We start from the raw sequence: 19,172 nt of genomic DNA on the forward strand, positions 1-19,172 counted from the left end.
AAATAGAAGATAAAGTGTTTCCCATAGCAACAAATTTTATTCAGAGAAAAATTCATAACTTGGGTTCTAATAGACATAGAAAAGAAAATTCAAAGTGGTAAATGGTCAGAAAGATGTGGTCTACACCACTGCATATATATAATATATATATATATATTATATATATATATATATATATATATATATATATATATATATATATATATATATATATATATATATATATATTATATATATATATATATATATAACTCAATTTATGAAATTTGCGCATTTCTCCAGGATTTCTCAGCCAGTCACACATTTGTCTAGAGTGCATATCCATGATTTCATTGTCCTTAATGAGCTTTATAATGCTTTAATCATTCCCCCTGCAGACCATATGGAATCAATTGCAAATTGCCAGTACAGATCGCCTTAAAAAAAACCCTTTTGTTAAAGCTGTATAGTAATGCACTTGAACAATCAATGTCACTGAAAGTCGTCACCCATATTGACACCGCGCGCTTAGCCAAAAAACTCACAACATTCACCAATCGGATATAACAAAATATACCAACACATAAAACTATGTGTAACCTTGAACGTTTATAGTCGGACTGATAAAATTTATAAGAGAACTACTCATAAAAAATGTCTGGCTAAAAAGAATAACAATAACAAAGAGCTGAGTGACACCAATTTCAGTGCTTCTAGACACAGGGGTGAGAATGACTGGTCACAAAAAAGGAGGAAATTTTTCATCGTGAAGATCATGACCCATCCATGCGACCATAACCTATAAATTTGAATTTCACTAAAAATTTATTGAGATGCGATCCAAAATTTGTCTCGCAGCAATTTCTGACACAACTCGGTGGAATTTCAAAAGTTGAAAGTGTAGGGATGATGTGGATTTGTAGTAGTATGGATGATTGTGTGGTGGTGGTTGTAGTAGCTGTGGTAGGAATGATGATGTGGTGGTAGTTGTAGTAGTAGTGGTGGTAGGGATGATGTTGTGGTGGTTGTAGTAGTAGTGGTGGTAGGGATGATGGTTTGGTGGAGGTTGTAGAAGTGGTGGTGGTAGGGATGACTGTTGTAGTAGTAGTAGTAGTAGTGGTAGGTATGATGATGAGGTGGTGGTTGTATTAGTGGTAGTAGGGTTGATGATGTGGTGGTGGTTGTAGTAGTAGAGGTGGTAGGAATGATGGTGTGATGGTGGTGGTAATAGTAGTGGTGGTAGGGATGATGATAGTAATAGTAGTGGTGGAAGGGATGATGATGTGGTGGTAGTTGAAGTAGTAGTTGTGGTATGAATGATGATGTGGTGGTAGTTGTTGTAGTGGTGCTAGGGATGATGTAGTAGTGGAGGCAGGGATGATGATGTGGGGGTGATTGTAGTAGTAGTGGTCTTAGAGATGGTGTGATGGTGGTTGTAGTAGTAGTGGTGGTGGTGGGGATGATGATATGGTGGTGGTTGTAGTAGTGGTAGTAGGTACGGCAAACTGCCGCTAATGCGCTCTGGCGGACAATTTTCGATGTGTTTTACATAAATTTTACTTCGTTAATTGAGCTTTTATATAGCGCAATATCCACTAAACGTGCTCAAAGCGCTTTACAAGGGGTCCCTGGTCAACAGCAACATTTAAAATGTAGGACGGGACATGCAGCCTGTTAGGCGATATTACAATTTTTCGGACAAAGACAACGCTGTTAACGGCCAGGTACTCATTTTACACCTGAGTACGGTGAGAGAATGTGAGTAAAGAGCCTTTTCCAAGGACTCAACTATGCGCCGAGCGCGAGGCTCGAACCCAGGACCTTCCGATCCGAAAGCGAGTGTCATACCACTAGACCACATAGCCGTTGTATTCCATTAAATATCAAAATGACAAGGATAAAATTTATATCAATCGAAAGCTTATTCAAATCCCTTTAAAATGGTGTCTAAATGATTTATCTGCTTTTTTTGAAGATAATTTAAGTGGGTTTTGAAACAAGTCACTAATCGGCTCGCCCGCTGATGGAAAAAAACGAACTTTTCGCGATCGGTCATCTTGAAGAGCTTGGCGAATTCGGGCCATGGGTGGTATCGGATCAGTAATTGGTTTAAAATGTGCACAAGATCTTGACGTTTCGATCGATACCAAATAACTGTTGGTTTATTTAGGGGAAGCGATTTTATTTTTTAAATTTCTCAAAAGAAGGAAGATTAAACTCATTTCCACAAAATTTCAGCAGACTATTTTTACATTACTGGAAAGCTCATCCATTTTTCTCTTAAAATATGGAAATGCCGTACCGATTATAAGTATCGCCCGCATTCGCCCAGCATTTAACTTTGGTAAATAAACACGAGTTGCACAGCCCAGTCAATGAGAGCAAAATGGCGTGCCGACCAGAGGCTGCCTCGACGGACACATTTTTTGTCTCCCTTGGCGATTTATGGGTAATATGCATTTTTTGCGTTTTCGTGGCGCTTAAAATGTAATTAAATAAAGAGCTAGAGTTCTGAAAAAAAAAATGTTTAATTTCTATGAGACTCTAAGCAGTTGAAATTTTGTCATTGTGAGCCCGATACTTTGTTTTATACGAAGTCCCGAAGTTGGGTGCTGAAGCAGGGTGTCGCGACGACGAAATTGTCAAATTTTCAAATGACCATATCTTCCTTAAAAATTGAGATACATGTATGATATTGGTATCAAAATGCTCAGAATTGCAAACTCTTTTAAGCAAAAGTGACTAAATTGAGCATTGTTGGGTTTGAAAAATCAGTTTTCTGTACCTAGTGGTAGTAGAGTTGATGATGTGGTGGTAGTTGTAGTAGTAGTGGTGGTAGTGGTAGGGATGATGTGGTACTATTTGTAGTAGTGGTGGTAGGGATGATGATGTGGTGGTGATTGTAATAGTAGTGGTGGTAGAGATGTTGATGTAGTGGTTTTGGTGAGTGTTTTTTTATTCGGGTGGTGATAATAGCAATTTGTCAAAAAGGAGGAAAATTTCTCGGTCTATCGATCAAACACAAGCAAAGAAACCTAGTAGTTATTCAGCTTATAAATACAACCAAAGAATCTCTCAAATTCAAAGCCATATATATATATATATATATATAGAATTCAAAAGGTCAATACATAAGTTATTCTGGTAAAGAAGTCTCTCTCTCTCTCTCTCTCTCTCTCTCTCTCTCTCTCTCTCTCTCTCTCTCTCTCTCAATCTATCTATCTCTCTCTCTCTCTCTCTATATAATATATATATATATATATATATATATTATATATATAGAGAGTAGAGAGAGAGAGAGAGAGAGAGAGAGAGGAGAGAGAGAGAGAGAGAGCGAGAGAGAGAGAGAGAGAGAGAGAGAGAGAGACTTCTTTACCAGAATAACTTATGTATTGACCTTTTGAATTCTATATAAAAAAAAAGAAGAAAAGAGAAATAGAAAGAAGGGCAAAGGGAAAAAAATATTTTAAAAAGAGAGAGAGAGAGAGAGAGAGAGAGAGAGAGAGAGAGAGAGAGAGAGAGAGAGAGAGAGAGAGAGAGAGAGAGAGAGAGAGAGAGAGATTAAAAAGGCAATAGGTATCTACAACAGAGAGAAAAATCCAGACCCATTTGTCCCTCCCCTTCCCCTTCAACTAACTAATCAAAGAACACGACCGGTCTTCTGTACTATTGTGACATCTGGTGCCATACTGTCTGGCCCAACGTCATAAAAACGGGACTGTCATCAAATTTCACGAGACTGAGCACAGGTGTCAAAATATGACATAAGACATAATGGTGATTTTGTGGTTTTGAGGAAAATATTTGACAAGGCAAATTTGAAAAAGGAGGAAATGTGATGGGATGGGCGGAGATAAAATACCATTTAGGCGGAAATCCGCCTTTAGGCGGAAGATTCTCAGCCCTGAGACATAATGCCAGGGTCAGAATTCATTGATGGTTCAGTCAACGACTGACATGATGGACTTTATTACAGCGTTGCCAATTCAGGGGACAAAAATTCACTGAACTCTGACACAAACACATAGACCAACCCCTTGTTGAGTGCTGAACTCCAGTGAAACGACATTATGTACCTAATATTTTTCGTTTAGCAGATGATTGGAACATATACTGAGGGTCTTATAACATATACTGAATTCTGTAAATATACGGTAAAATTGGCAGCCTTGTTTATTTGGAGATGAGACAAAGTGGTGCCCAGCCAATGATGTCAAAAGCCTCCATTTAAATACAACTCATTTGTTACATAATCAGTCAGATAATGAAAAGGTCTGAACTGAGATCATTAATTGATGATGTGTTATTCCAGGAATCAAGAAACCAAATTGTTACAGTAAAGAAGATTTATTAAACAACACAACATAAGATACATGTGTACAGGATGACGGTTGGATACAGAATGACTCCCAACAAGGTAGCCAGTAGAACACACTCTAGTTGTGAACGATACTACATTAGATAGACGATAAAAGTTACGATACTTGAATACTATAACTTGCATTCACAATACAGTAGAATTACTTTAAAACGAAATTTTGGGGACCTTCTATATCATTTCGGTTTAAAGCAAGTTCCCGTTTTGCGATGTTTTTCAACTATTTAAGGAATTTGCTCATTTATTAATCGTATCATGGGTTTTGCCTTAAATGGAGTTGTTGAATAAATGCTGTCTTTGTAACCTTTTTTTTTTTTTAAAATTTTTGGGTGTTTTAAAAATATTTTTGGGAGTTTTCGTTTTCCAATCAAAATTGTTGAAAGAGTTGAGTTCGGGATGCTGTGTTTTTTACATATCACCTTCTTGCTCAACTTTTTTATCATCAACTTCACATAGCATTTTGATTTTAAACTCCAACGTGTAAGCACAGTGCTTTCTTTTTGTAAAATGTAAAGCTAAAATAAGATCGAAAGTTCTTGTGCGATAATTGATAATGAATGATGCGCAACTACTCAGAGGTGAAGTGAAATGGAAATGAAAAGGCGTGTCAATGCTAAGCTGTCTACTACACACCCCTCTTTTGTTGAAAAGCCATTATGTTCAAAGACCTAATTACATAGAAACCCCCCCCCCCCCCCTGTCATACACGCATATTTAAAAAGAGGAAATAAAATGGCATATCAATGGTAGTTGTCAACCCCCCCCCCCCCCCCCCCCCCCCCCCCCCACACACACACACACCCACCCAGCCCCTCATTGTCGTGTTGAAAATCCAAAGCATCAACACACGAGCGAGAACATCTCGCTTGCGTGATTCTACACCCCAACTCCCCCTCTTTCCTCATTTTTCGCCCGCCAGTCACCCGTTGTCTTCCTTTTCCAATCTGTGCGATTGTGGTGTTGGCCTAGCCCAAATTCAGTAATTGAAGTGTTTGCCTACCCCACCCCACCACTCACCTTCATCTTGTAGGTACTTACGCTCTTTGTTTATTATCGCCGGACATTATTACGTGTGGCCACCTTCCCGAATTTTTAAAGAAAAATAGAGAGAGAAAAGGGAAGGTGCTCTCAAGTTGTTTCGGTTTAAAGAAAGTCCTGCTTAGAAGTATTTCGGTTCATCGTAAGAATTAGTACAAAGATAATGAAGAAACTAGTACAATTTATTAAATTCTTTGCGGTTTAAGGTATTTTTCGGTTTAAAGTAATTTTACTGTATTTATGACAAAGACTTTAACATTGATAATAATTCAACACATGAAAATCAGTTTCTCTACAGCAATACTCCGACATTTAAAAAGAGACATGAACAAAATAATTCTTACTGTGTTTCCTTCCTAAATGGCGTAAAATGGCGTTCATCTGAACAATCTGGAAATCATCATCTCTTAGGCATGGAACTTGACCAAATTGCTGCAAACAAAACAAACATGTGAGAAAATCAGAGTCTTATAAAAAAAAATGTAAGGTTTAACCACATTTCATGCAGTGCCACAAAAGCTCTAATTATGTACAATAAAATCATTATCCAACTTGCATTCATTGACGTTTATAGATAGTATGCGCTTGGCTAAGAAGCTCACAACATTGCCATCCAGAAGTATAACAGACCAACACACAAAACTATGTGTAACCTTAAATGTTTATAGTCTGGTTAATACAGTTTAGTGAGAATTACTCATAAACATGGATGGCATAAAACAATAACAAAGACCTGAGTGACGTCAACTTCATTCTATCTATAAGAGGTGAGCTTAAAACAATAAAGAAAAAGTTGTTCTTGAGAGTCATTAGAGTCCCATGCAAATAATCAGAGTTGATATTAGTTTCTATAGCGTTTAACAGTTTTGTAAATAACTTTTTAAAAGTTTGTAGAGAAGACAACGGAGAATAGATTTTCTAGTGATGGGAATCGAACCCGGGATCCAAATGATACAGCACCGTTCCAACTGGCTGTGAGTGGGATGATCTGCAAATTTTCAAGATTTTGCAAAGAAAAAGAAAACTTTAAAAAAAAACAACAATGATAATAAAGACAATAAAGACTATTTTTTTTTCTTTTAATGTGATAGCTCGTGTAGAACGTGAAAGATAATTAATCAAGAGTAGTTTCTTTTTTACTATCCCATTTTCTTCCTTTTTACTGGCGCTGATATGACCTTACATTTGTTGCAAGCGCTGTGAAACCCTTAAAAACAAACAAATACCTTTCTCTTTCATGAACTAATTATAGGTTTTTAGGAAAATGAATCGCAAATTTTTTGAAAATTTTGCTGTTTTTAGCTTGCAAAATTTGGGATTCAGCTTGCAAAATTTAGGATTTTCTTTTTTTTTTTTTAAATGTTTATGATGAATCTTCAAGATCTTCTGGCCGATTATAATCTCAAATGAGGACCTGAGAGTTAAAGCAGAGGTGGAGTCTCTGGAGAGTCTTATTAAAGGATGAAGATGGAAATGATTGGAGCATGTCTGTCACAGACCTGAGTAAACACTGACAAGGAAGCCTCTTCGATGGACACTCCAAGGAAAGAAGAAGAGAGGCCGCCCCACGGGACCTGAAGACATACTATGGAGAGGGACCTAAAGCAGAGAGGTCTTTCCCTCGAGGTAACTCCAAGTATAGCAGCTGACACGACCAGGTGGCGATTCCTTGTATCGCCTAAAGTGCCACAAACAAAACCTCTTTTTTCTGAGGGGGTGGGGGGTTCCCTAAGAGTGATAAACTTTTTTAAAATTTTAATGTCTGCTATTATAGCATCTACTTATTTACCATTTGAGGCTTCCATTTTGGCCAAACAGTAAAATCTATCAGGGTCTCTTCATAGTCAATCCCTTGGTCAGCAAAAAGGTACCGGATACTCTCGCCTCGACCTTGAATGAAAAATCAATATGGTTTCTATAATTTCCTTTAAAACAAAGCAAGTAAAGTATTTTGAATTAGTTATCATGTGTTAACTACATTACATGTGGCATTTAAAGTTTTAATGACAAGCCGCAGAAATCTGTAAAACGTTTTAAACAAATATGAATATAACAGCTTCAAAAAAGAACAAAATACCAATCATGGAACATTTCAGGATCAAAAACCTTCTTCAGCAACAAAAAACAATGAAAACATATATTTACTATTAATTTTTTTTTGAAAACAGATTGAAAATTTTTTTTTTTGTAATGTATTTATGTAATCATTGTTTGTTTTTGTTTTTTGTTGGTGAGGAAGGGTTTTGAGCTGGAAGCTGTTACATTCATTTTTGTTTATAACTTTGTACAGTCCACAACTTCTAGCAGCTAAGTATCACTTAAACAAAATTATTGTGATTGTGTTACAGGACTAAGTTATTTCCGGCATTCAAAATTGTTACCTGCAACATCAATCTGGTATTATGCAGAATGAACTACGGGGAGAGAAATGGGTTTTAAGTGATGTGCACTTAGCTGAAGGTCTGATAACCCAATTCATTATGGGCTCATTGTTGTATTGGACATCTCAAACATTGACGCAAAATATTGTCCATTACAACAATGTTAAACTAGGCCCATAAGTGGGTTCAAATGTCACACCTGCACATGTCAATTTAATTTCAAAATTATCTGAATTAAGCAATCTAAATTCTTTAAGTCTAAAATAACAAAATTCGTTTTACTAAATGAAGGCGTTCATTTATCTCAAGTCCAAATATTAATCTTAAAAGTCAATTTTAAGTATCAGGCTCATCCTCATAAGGGTATTTATCATTGTCGAGATAACAAATAACTGATAAAAACAAATAACAACTGATAACAACAATTAAATAATACTGATAACAAAAATAACAACTGATAACAAGAAAATAACGACAAATATCAACACAAACATGCTCACACAAGGTGATCAATCCAATACAACTTTTTAATCATATTTTCATTGTCACACAATGACAGGACAAAAAAATGGTGATAACATGAGTGGTGATAACATGATTACATACAATAGGACACAACGGTACTGAAACTACAGGATTTCTCAGATCTAGGCTACGCAATCATACACTTGAATTTTTCATCAATAAATCAATTTGATGACGATGTATGATAGATGAATGATTAGATGGACATACTGAAACAAGTCATGACAAGATTTCTGGGTCTAAGATGTGTATGTTGTATTCAGACAAAACCATCGTCGGATGACTGATGCTCTGTCTTTGCTTTTCTTATTTCACACTTGTAAAGTTGGGCCTTAGTTGACCAGATGAATATTGATTTTTGAGTCTAGAATCAAAGTATGTTTGTGTCATAAGTTGCTATTTGTTGTTATCAGTTGATATTTGTTGTTATTTCGACAAAGATAAATACTGTGGCATAATAATAATAATAATAATAATAATAATAATAATAATAATAATAATAACAGCAACGATGATGATGATGATGATGATGATTGATGATAATAATAATAATAAAAAGAAGAAGAAGTAGAAGAAGAAGAAGAAGAAGAAGAAGAAGAAGAAGAAGAAGAAGAAGAAGAAGAAGAAGAATAGCCCCTATTTCCAATTACATTGCTCACTGGCGTTTTACATCAACTTCCATTCCATAACAGTTGCAGCTTCATGTGATGAAGATTGACGCAACTACGTGTGGTGGGATGACATTGACGTAATATCTATCTATTCGATTTAAGCCGGTCGAGAAAACTAGAATATTGGTTGCTCTGACATTTTCAGGGATGCTGTTCCATGCGCGAATGGTAGTGATGAACTTATCATAATATCTAGTACAAATCCAAGTGAACAGGTGTAAGAACTCCATGGTACAAATATATAAAACTGACGTGTGTGTGTGTGTGTGCATGAGTGTGCATGTGTGTGTCAGTAATAAACTAAAAATTACGAAAATGAAAAAAGTTTCCTTACCTCTCAAGTCAAAATAGATAAAGTGATATTTGCCCACTGAAAAAAAAAAGATTGACAACGATTATGTTGTGATCTGTACATACAGGCTCATTTTTTATTATTACCGATAACGAATTGAAATAACTTAAAAACTAGAAATGATAGGAACATCTAGTTTTTTGCATAGTTTTTCATCACTCATCAAGTTTTTTGTGTCAAAATTTCAGAAAGATGCTGTACGCCATTAGAGTAATCGTACGAGCTTCACACAGCTGATCGTGACTTTCGATCCACACACTTTTTGTGACCTTGATTCTGGAAATTCGTTTCCATACGTTACATGCGTTAATTACACAATCACAGTATTTAATTGCCTCAACCGATATTCCTTCTTGCTTCTTGAGAAAGAAAAACGAGGCTGCAGCTTATTATTCGCTCCATTTAACCCAAGTTACTTTCCTGAAATCACGAGATCTGTGATTATCAACTTTCCTTCTTCCCTGAGATGACTCACATGGATAAAGGAAAGAAGTGCTTTTCAACTTCCACATGTCGTCTGCTTAGTATATTAGGATTTAAATATTTTATTTATAGAGTACACAATGGGGGTAGAAAGGCACCATTGGCTTAGCTTTGTTGGTTTCGGCTGAAGGCAGGTGTGCGGATCGATGGACTGATTGCTCCGGACACCTTATATCAAATCGCACACCTTTGACAAGAATATGTAAATGGTACTGCTCGAAGCTCGAAGAAATAAATAACAATGTGGAATTGAACGCAAGCTTCAATTTAATATACGAAAACAGATAAAATTTATGTTTTGGGTTTCCCCTTCAGCAACAAAACAGGATGAATGAAACACTACAGACGAATAAGATAATGTGGTAGTAGCGTTTCATCTTAACAACGCCAAGAAGAAGAAGAAGAAGAAGAAGAAGAAGAAGAAGAAGAATAAGATAATGATGATGATGAAGAAGAATATGAGTGTATTTATGTGGTGTGTATGCAGGGGTTGGGGTAAGGGGAGGAGTGATGGTGATGGGGGGGGGGGGGGGGGTGTGGAATTGAGTGAACTTGCTTGCTTACTTTCTGAAGATCTTCTTGGGACGGAGGAGAGCTCCAGATAGTCCTAGTAGTATCACCTTTCAATCTGGTCTGCTATATCAGTGCACAGTTTTGGTTGGAGAGAAGACAGCAGTCTCCTACAGAAGAAACTAAATATGTCGCGAGTCGTGCGAAGCTTGTACGATTACTCTACAATACAGTCGCGCTTTTTGTAAAAAGGGAGAAATTTGACTCAAGCGATTTTTTGACACAAAAACTGAAAGGAAAATAAAAATGCGTCTGATTCAATTTTACACAAGGCAGGGCTCCATACATTTTAAAGCTTTGAAATAATATGATCATGAGCACTGCCTGATTCAAAATTATTTTTGTCAATCAGATAGGCCCTTAGCCTTATGTGGGCATAATGAATATCTATCTACTTACTTACTTATTGATTGCAATGAAAACGGTGAAAATGCAGTCAGTGTCTGATGCGTCAGATGTGTAGATAAAGTACAGGGGCTCTCGCTGTCTCCACTTTGAGAGAAAGTTTATCCAGTCTTCTTGTGCAGCAGTGTTGCCCCGGAAATTGAGATAAACAATAAACACCAGCGAATAAACTGCTGACTCAGTCAATAAAACTTACGTTACTTCTTTGATAAAACCGATTTGACACGTCAAATTAAGTGCAGGCGACACAGACCTCTACTCCCTGGCAGTCGCACATTGTAAACTTTGAACTTTGTGTGTAGTGTGTGTAGTAAATATTGATGGGCAGGAACTGATATTTGAAAGAGATTCTCTCCAATATTTTAATATCTTATCAAGTACTCGATTCCATTTGCAAAAGAAATTATTTTAACTTAAAATTGTTTGATTAGGTAACCTAAAAAAATCGTGCCTATCAGTTAGTGGACACATATAAAATGTCATTATGCTTGGGAACGACAGCGTGGCTTAGCTATAGGGCATATAAATATACCAAAATATTAAAGTTGTTTCGAATTATAACAATTACATGATACTCGATCGTTGGAAGTATTGACAAGTACCAACACCCAGTGTGTATTTGTCATAACAAGATATGAAGTGAGTAGAAAAGTGCCAGAAGACAATAGAGAATAAAAATTTTTTTCGCGGCGGTGGTGGGGTTTGAACCTGCGACCTTATTGGTACGACAACTCCGCCTGGCAGGTGAGAGCGTGGCTCTACCGTGTGAGCTATCCACGAACACAAAAATATTCGTTTCAAACCCAAAGTCATTTCTAGATCCCTCTCTCACCCACTTCTTGAGATCGCCGATTCGTTCACCACCATCGCGAAATAATTTTGACCAGCAGTTAAGCTTAATAGCCAATATTCTCATCACAAACATATAACATAGAAACGATTGAGACATTGAGTATGCTCCGGTGTATGGGGTGAATTTTTAATTCAGAAAAGTGAGTGGAGCAGGCACTTATGTTGGTAACAACAAGATATGAAGTGAGTAGAAAAGTGCCAGAAGACAATAGAGAATAAAAAATTTTTTCGCGGCGGTGGTGGGGTTTAAAAATTTTTTATTCTCTATTGTCTTCTGGCACTTTTCTACTCACTTCATATCTTGTTGTTACCAACATAAGTGCCTGCTCCACTCACTTTTCTGAATTAAAAATTCACCCCATACACCGGAGCATACTCAATGTCTCAATCGTTTCTATGTTATATGTTTGTGATGAGAATATTGGCTATTAAGCTTAACTGCTGGTCAAAATTATTTCGCGATGGTGGTGAACGAATCGGCGATCTCAAGAAGTGGGTGAGAGAGGGATCTAGAAATGACTTTGGGTTTGAAACGAATATTTTTGTGTTCGTGGATAGCTCACACGGTAGAGCCACGCTCTCACCTGCCAGGCGGAGTTGTCGTACCAATAAGGTCGCAGGTTCAAACCCCACCACCGCCGCGAAAAAATTTTTTATTCTCTATTGTCTTCTGGCACTTTTCTACTCACTTCATATCTTGTTGTTACCAACATAAGTGCCTGCTCCACTCACTTTTCTGAATTAAAAATTCACCCCATACACCGGAGCATACTCAATGTCTCAATCGTTTCTATGTTATATGTTTGTGATGAGAATATTGGCTATTAAGCTTAACTGCTGGTCAAAATTATTTCGCGATGGTGGTGAACGAATCGGCGATCTCAAGAAGTGGGTGAGAGAGGGATCTAGAAATGACTTTGGGTTTGAAACGAATATTTTTGTGTTCGTGGATAGCTCACACGGTAGAGCCACGCTCTCACCTGCCAGGCGGAGTTGTCGTACCAATAAGGTCGCAGGTTCTAACCCCACCACCGCCGCGAAAAAATTTTTTATTCTCTATTGTCTTCTGGCACTTTTCTACTCACTTCATATCTTGTTGTTACCAACATAAGTGCCTGCTCCACTCACTTTTCTGAATTAAAAATTCACCCATACACCGGAGCATACTCAATGTCTCAATCGTTTCTATGTTATATGTTTGTGATGAGAATATTGGCTATTAAGCTTAACTGCTGGTCAAAATTATTTCGCGATGGTGGTGAACGAATCGGCGATCTCAAGAAGTGGGTGAGAGAGGGATCTAGAAATGACTTTGGGTTTGAAACGAATATTTTTGTGTTCGTGGATAGCTCACACGGTAGAGCCACGCTCTCACCTGCCAGGCGGAGTTGTCGTACCAATAAGGTCGCAGGTTCAAACCCCACCACCGCCGCGAAAAAATTTTTTATTCTCTATTGTCTTCTGGCACTTTTCTACTCACTTCATATCTTGTTGTTACCAACATAAGTGCCTGCTCCACTCACTTTTCTGTATTTGTCATAGTGACATTGACCTTCTCCCTCCGTCTTTCTTTCATGTGTCATTCCGATCAGTTTCTCTGAAATCGAGTTATGTATTGTCACAAATCTTTTCATACAGTCTTAGATTTGGTTAACCAAATGAATCCTAAATATGAATAATCCTATATTTTATAGTCGTCACGCAATAGATAATTCCTTTGATGTTTTGCGGTGTTTTCATTTTTACAACCCAGAACATTGGAATTTATTTACGTTAGTGTTAGCCTACACTACACAAACAACATGTTATGAGGACTCTTTTGAAGTTGGGACGGCGTGTGGACACAGAGCAGAATTTTCGACCCCGCCATCTCAATTTCCACACAAAACAAACCAACATACGCCATTTCAATCCCTGTTTTACTCACGACACAATATTGTGAGTGATTTTTCGTAAAAAGGGAAGCGAGTGGAGGGCGAATTTAATCTGTACGACGCGGTTCATTTGTTCACTGTGAATTGCTCACAACATCCGCCAGCCGCATATAACGCATCAACACACAAAAATGTATGTAACCTTGAACGTCTATAGATAGTATGCACTTGTCTAAGAAGCTCACAACATTGCCATCCGGAAGTATAGCGGATCAACACACAAAACTAGGTGTAACCATGAACTGTTATAGTGTGATTAATACAGTTTAGTGAGAAGTAAACACGATGGCAAAAAACAATAACAAGGACCTGAGTGACGTCATCTTCGTTCTATCTATAGGCGAGAACCCAGGTGTGTATGGGCTTCTTGGCGAGAACTAATCATTAGAATGGCTGTCTAAAACAATAACCGGAAACGACCGGAAAGAAGATTGTGCATTGATGATATGTGCTGAGGTAAAGTGCTCACAACATCCGCCCGTCGGATATAAGGCACCAACACACAAAACTGTGTGTAACCTTGAACGATTACAGGCTGATTAGAATTTATAGTCCGTTCCAGGTTCCGTGGCACGGAATATCGCAAATTTCTCCAAAGTTACGAAATGTGGTGACATGATTGTTTGCATGCTGTCCTATATTTTAAATGGCACTACGAATTTTGAATATCTATAGTGCAGTGATGACATAGAATTAAACGAATGAGAATACGTACGAAGCCTAAAAAGTGTCCACCAATGAAAGCATTCAGCGCCATTTTGTTGTTGGCTGAGAATGTAGTAATTACCATTCATTCGGTATCTATGTCAACATAACGACACAAGAACAACAACAAACAATATCAAAATCCACAATAAAATGTTTCAGAACTGTTGCGTATATTTATGGCACAACGAAGATGTCAAAAAATGAAGTTAGAGAATGTGTGTAATCATGTATTATGATAACCTGTAATGTGTTTTCCAACCACCACATCATCTACTACTACAACCACCACCACAATATCATCACTAACACTACTACTACAACCACCAGCCCCACATCATCATCACTACCACTACTACTACACCACCACCAGCACATCATCATCACTACCACTACTACAATCACCACAACCACATCGTCATCACTACCACTACTACTGCAACCACCACCACCATATCATCATCATTACCACTACTACCACAACCACCACCACCACTACTACTACAACCACCACCACATCACTACCTCAACTACTACAACCACCACCACAATAGCATCACTACCACTACTACTACAACCACCACAACCACATCGTCATCACGACCACTACTACTACAACCACCACCATATCATTACCATTACCACTACTACTACAACCACCACTACCACCATATCATTACCATTACCACTACTACTACAACCACCACAACCACATCGTCATCACTACCACTACTACTGCAACCACCACTACCACTATATCATCATCATTACAACTACTACTACAACCACCACAGCCACATCAGCATCACTACTACTACAACTACAACCACCACCACATTATCATCACTACCACTACTACTACTGCAACAACCACCACCATATCATCATCATTGAAATATATTTTTTTTTTAAATTGAGCTTTATATAGTGCAATATCTACTAAATGTGCTCAAAACGCTTTACAAGGGGTCCCTGGTCAACATTTAACATGTAGGATGGGACATGACACCTGTTAGGCGATATTACAATTTTTCGGACAAAGACAACTCTGTTAACGGCCAGGTACTCATTTTACACCTGAGTACGGTGAGAGAATGTGAGTAAAGAGCCTTTTCCAAGTACTCAACTATGCGCCGAGCGCGAGGCTCGAACCCAGGACCTTCCGATCCGGAAGCGAGTGTCATACTCCTAGACCACATAGCCGCATCATTACCACTACTACTACAAACACCACCACCACATCATCATCACGACCACTACTACTACAACCACCACCACCACCATATCATTACCATTACCACTACTACTACAACCACCACCACATCATCATCACTACCACTACTACTACAACTACAATCATCACCACCACCACATCATCATCACTATTACTACTACAACTACAACCACCACCAACACCACATCACCTCACTAACACTCAGTACTACAATCACTACCATTAGGTTTTGGAGCTTTACTTCATTTGAAATAAGGAAACTTCGGAATTGTATTTGGCATTGTGTTTATATATCATAATATAATTCTAATCAGTTTTCTATTTAGAACTAGATACTATACAATATGTATGCCAAATACCACCCCAATTCCCCTTTCTTGTGTGCGGGAATTCCTCTTTCGGCATTGAAATTGAGTGTGAGAGAGTCATCACTACACACATAAACAACAGAAACAATTTAAAAACAAGACTATGACACGCAACCACTCACACACGAGGCTATACTATTTATCCTTTTCTCTATATAGAATAGGACAAGACAAACAATAGCATTGACTCTCGCTACACTTCGCATTGATGTTTGTCGTCTCACGAGTTCAACTCTCGGTCGACCTGTCAATATTCCTTTTTGCCTCGGACGTAATCATTAATAGAATGTTGTGTGGTTTTGACCGTGAAGAAAACCTTAAGAAGTCACATTTATATCATTTTAGAGAGATCGTTTTGAATAATTTTGAGTTAAACGAGCGAGCAGCAACTTGTTTTCATGAACGGCCGATCAGCGCTTGTTTACTATAGTAACGCGATTCCCAGCCAACAGCAAAATGGCGGATATTTTTCTCATCGAGGCCGCTGGTTGGTTAGCCAATAAGAGCACCGTGCGGTTTCCATTGGGTAAATTCCTTGAGTGATGATAATCTTCCGCGTATCCGCGGAATTCCGGGATTTTGTGATATTCTTTTAAATGTTCCGCTGTTTTTACAGTGTCGAACGTTTTTCCATGAAAAGCACTCACGCTCCACGGTAGATGGATGAAAAAATCACCATCATGTCTCGTGTCAAATTTTGACACCTGTGCTCAGTTGCATAAATTTTGGTGACACTCGAATTTTTATGACGTCAGCCTAGACATGGTTGCACCAAATGTTAAAAGTGACACAAGGCCAGTGGCTCTCTCTCTCTCTCCTCTCTCTCCCTCTCTCTCTCTCTCTCTCTCTTCTCTCTCTCTCTCTCTCTCTCTCTCTCTCTCTCTCTCTCTCTCTCTCTCTCTCTCTCTCTCTCTCTCTCTCTCTCTCTCTCTCTCTCTCTCTCTCTCTCTCTCTCTCTCTCTCTCTCTCTCTCTCTCTCTCTCTCTCTCTCCTTCTCTCTCTCTCTCTTCTCTCTCTCTCTCTCTCTCTCTCTCTCTCTCTCTCTCTCTCTCTCTCTCTCTCTCTCTCTCTCTCTCTCTCTCTCTTTTGACAAATTGCCATTATCATCGCTGAAAGTGATAGACCAGCTTTCTCACAATAGCGGAATTACTTTGATCATTTTATCTTTTGCAATGAAATATAACTGGAATTTATTAATGCTTACAGTAATGGTGTGTTTATTCTCTTTCCCATGCAAAAATATAATCATGAACAGCAGTTGTATTCAGGATGTAACATTTGAAACAACTCTCACTGAGCGTGAACATTTGGTGTGAAAACTGCTGCGTTCACAAATGTGAAATTAATATCTGAAACTTATATAATTTTATGTGAGCATTTCCAAAATGTAACTTTGGTACTGATACGTTTTGCGGCCGGCATCTGCACCTCATTTGAATTATCAAAGGATGCGATATATATAGATAGTTCGAAGATGACGTCACTCATGTCTTTGTTATTGTTTTTTGCCATCCGCGTTTATGAGTAATGCTCAATGAACTGTATTAACCTTACTATAAACGTTCATGGATACACACAGTTTTGTGTGTTGGTCCCTCTACTTCCGGATGGCAATGTTATGAGCTTCTGAGCCAAGCGCATACTATCTATATGTATATATATATATATATATATATATATATATATATATATATATATATATGTGTGTGTGTGTGTGTGTGTGTGTGTGTGTGTGTTGTGGGAGATACTAGAGTACTTGATAACACTAATTAGAGCATGTAAAATAAATAAGGACACATACATTGTATTTTGTCAGGACGATCGCTTCAGTGCTGGTCGCACCTCATCGGCTGGTGATAAATCCGTAGTTCGATTTTGATATTTGCGTCCCTTTTTCTTGTTCCGGTCTATTTGTTATTCATTTGGCTCGCGCGCGCGTGTGTATGTGTGTGTATGTGTGTGTGTGTTTGGTGTGTGAATATGTTATTTCTTTGGAGATATTTTGAATTGTTGTACGTGTGTAGTGTACATACCTATTTTATATCTATAATGTATTAAATGATTTTGTATTAAGTGGTTGGTATGGAATTAAAATGTCTTTGGTATGTGGCATCGGACTTCTGTTCTTGTCATGGGAAGGGGGGAATTAAAACGTTATGATATTCTATCATTCTATCGTTATTATTTTGATCCAGCATTCATCAGGTAATGGTGAATATTGATCAAGTCGTATAAAATTATATGTTACGATATATGAAAAAAAATAAATAAAACACTTGATGGGGAAAATTGTCTTCGGTCTCTATTCCAACGGACGATTTGATTAATCCAGGCTTTAGCCGTAATGCAGCACCGCAATTTGTGCTAGAGTAAGGTGACATGCTCGTTGCGATACAGCGTTGCGAGAAGTCTGAACATTTTGGGTACGAAGAAAAGGCCATACGTCTGAGCGTAGTAATGACCCTGTGAGAGAAATACTCTTCAACAGTCGTAACGTCACTTCCTTCCTAGACGCATGGTAACTTAGTAACACTGGCTCTAAACTATCGGAACAATGGCGGACGCCCCTATGAAATATTTCTCCGGCGAGCATAAAGGGTATCCAGAGGGGAAGAAAAAACACATAAATTTGATCATATTTTGACTTTTACACATTCTGAGCACAAGACATATGAAAAGTTCAAGCCAGCATGAAGAATAAAAAGTAATGATTTTCTTTGTTTAGAACCAAGATGGCCGCCGTTGCCAGGCGGCGTGACATCAGACTATTAAATCCAATTCAAACCGTTTAGATAACCAGTTCATCACAGGTCAAAGGCGCGACATGTATTATTTTTTAATTGTTTCTGTGACGTTATTCCCATGTAGCAAATACATTTACAATTTCAGACCTTGATAACCCAAGAAATAACCGTCAATCCGATTCACATTTTAAGTATTCAGTATCTCAATTGTTTTCACTTTGAATAATTCAAACAAGAAATTTTATTAGCCCACCATTTTAGCATGCAACGCGGTGCCAATTAATGATGCATCATCGTCTGTTATAGAAAAAAGTATTGTCCCAAGGTTTGTCGTGTGTTTATTTATTATTTAATCAGTTAACTGTTGTAGTTTGAGAAACTATGTATTTAAAAAATTTGGCCAGAAAACTCGTCCTTCAAATATTGATCGATTTAAATAACCCTTATCCTGTCAAAAAAAAATTATCAAACCTGGGACTTCGCAAAGTTCCTGGTTTGATAGTTTTTGCCAAGATGAGGGTCATTTAAATCAATCTATATTTGAAGGACAATT

At 37.8% G+C, this 19,172-nt stretch overlaps 1 protein-coding gene across 1 annotated transcript in view; it reads right to left on the reverse strand.

Annotated features, from left to right (window-relative positions):
• Window positions 1-19,172, reverse strand: part of LOC144966889 (glutathione S-transferase P-like) — a 44,816-nt gene that overhangs the window by 7,796 nt on the left and 17,848 nt on the right. Inside the window, exons 2-4 of the mRNA XM_078903595.1 lie at window positions 9,307-9,342; window positions 7,185-7,285; window positions 5,740-5,827 (exon numbers count right to left, since the gene is read on the reverse strand). Coding sequence (XP_078759721.1) covers window positions 5,740-5,827; window positions 7,185-7,285; window positions 9,307-9,342 — 225 coding nt within the window. The remainder of the gene's footprint in view (window positions 1-5,739; window positions 5,828-7,184; window positions 7,286-9,306; window positions 9,343-19,172) is intronic.

This window comes from Berghia stephanieae, chromosome 3 (genome assembly GCF_034508935.2).
Source record: "Berghia stephanieae isolate SIO BIC M18660-M18661 chromosome 3, UCSD_Bste_1.3, whole genome shotgun sequence".
NCBI classification, from domain to species: domain Eukaryota; kingdom Metazoa; phylum Mollusca; class Gastropoda; order Nudibranchia; family Aeolidiidae; genus Berghia; species Berghia stephanieae.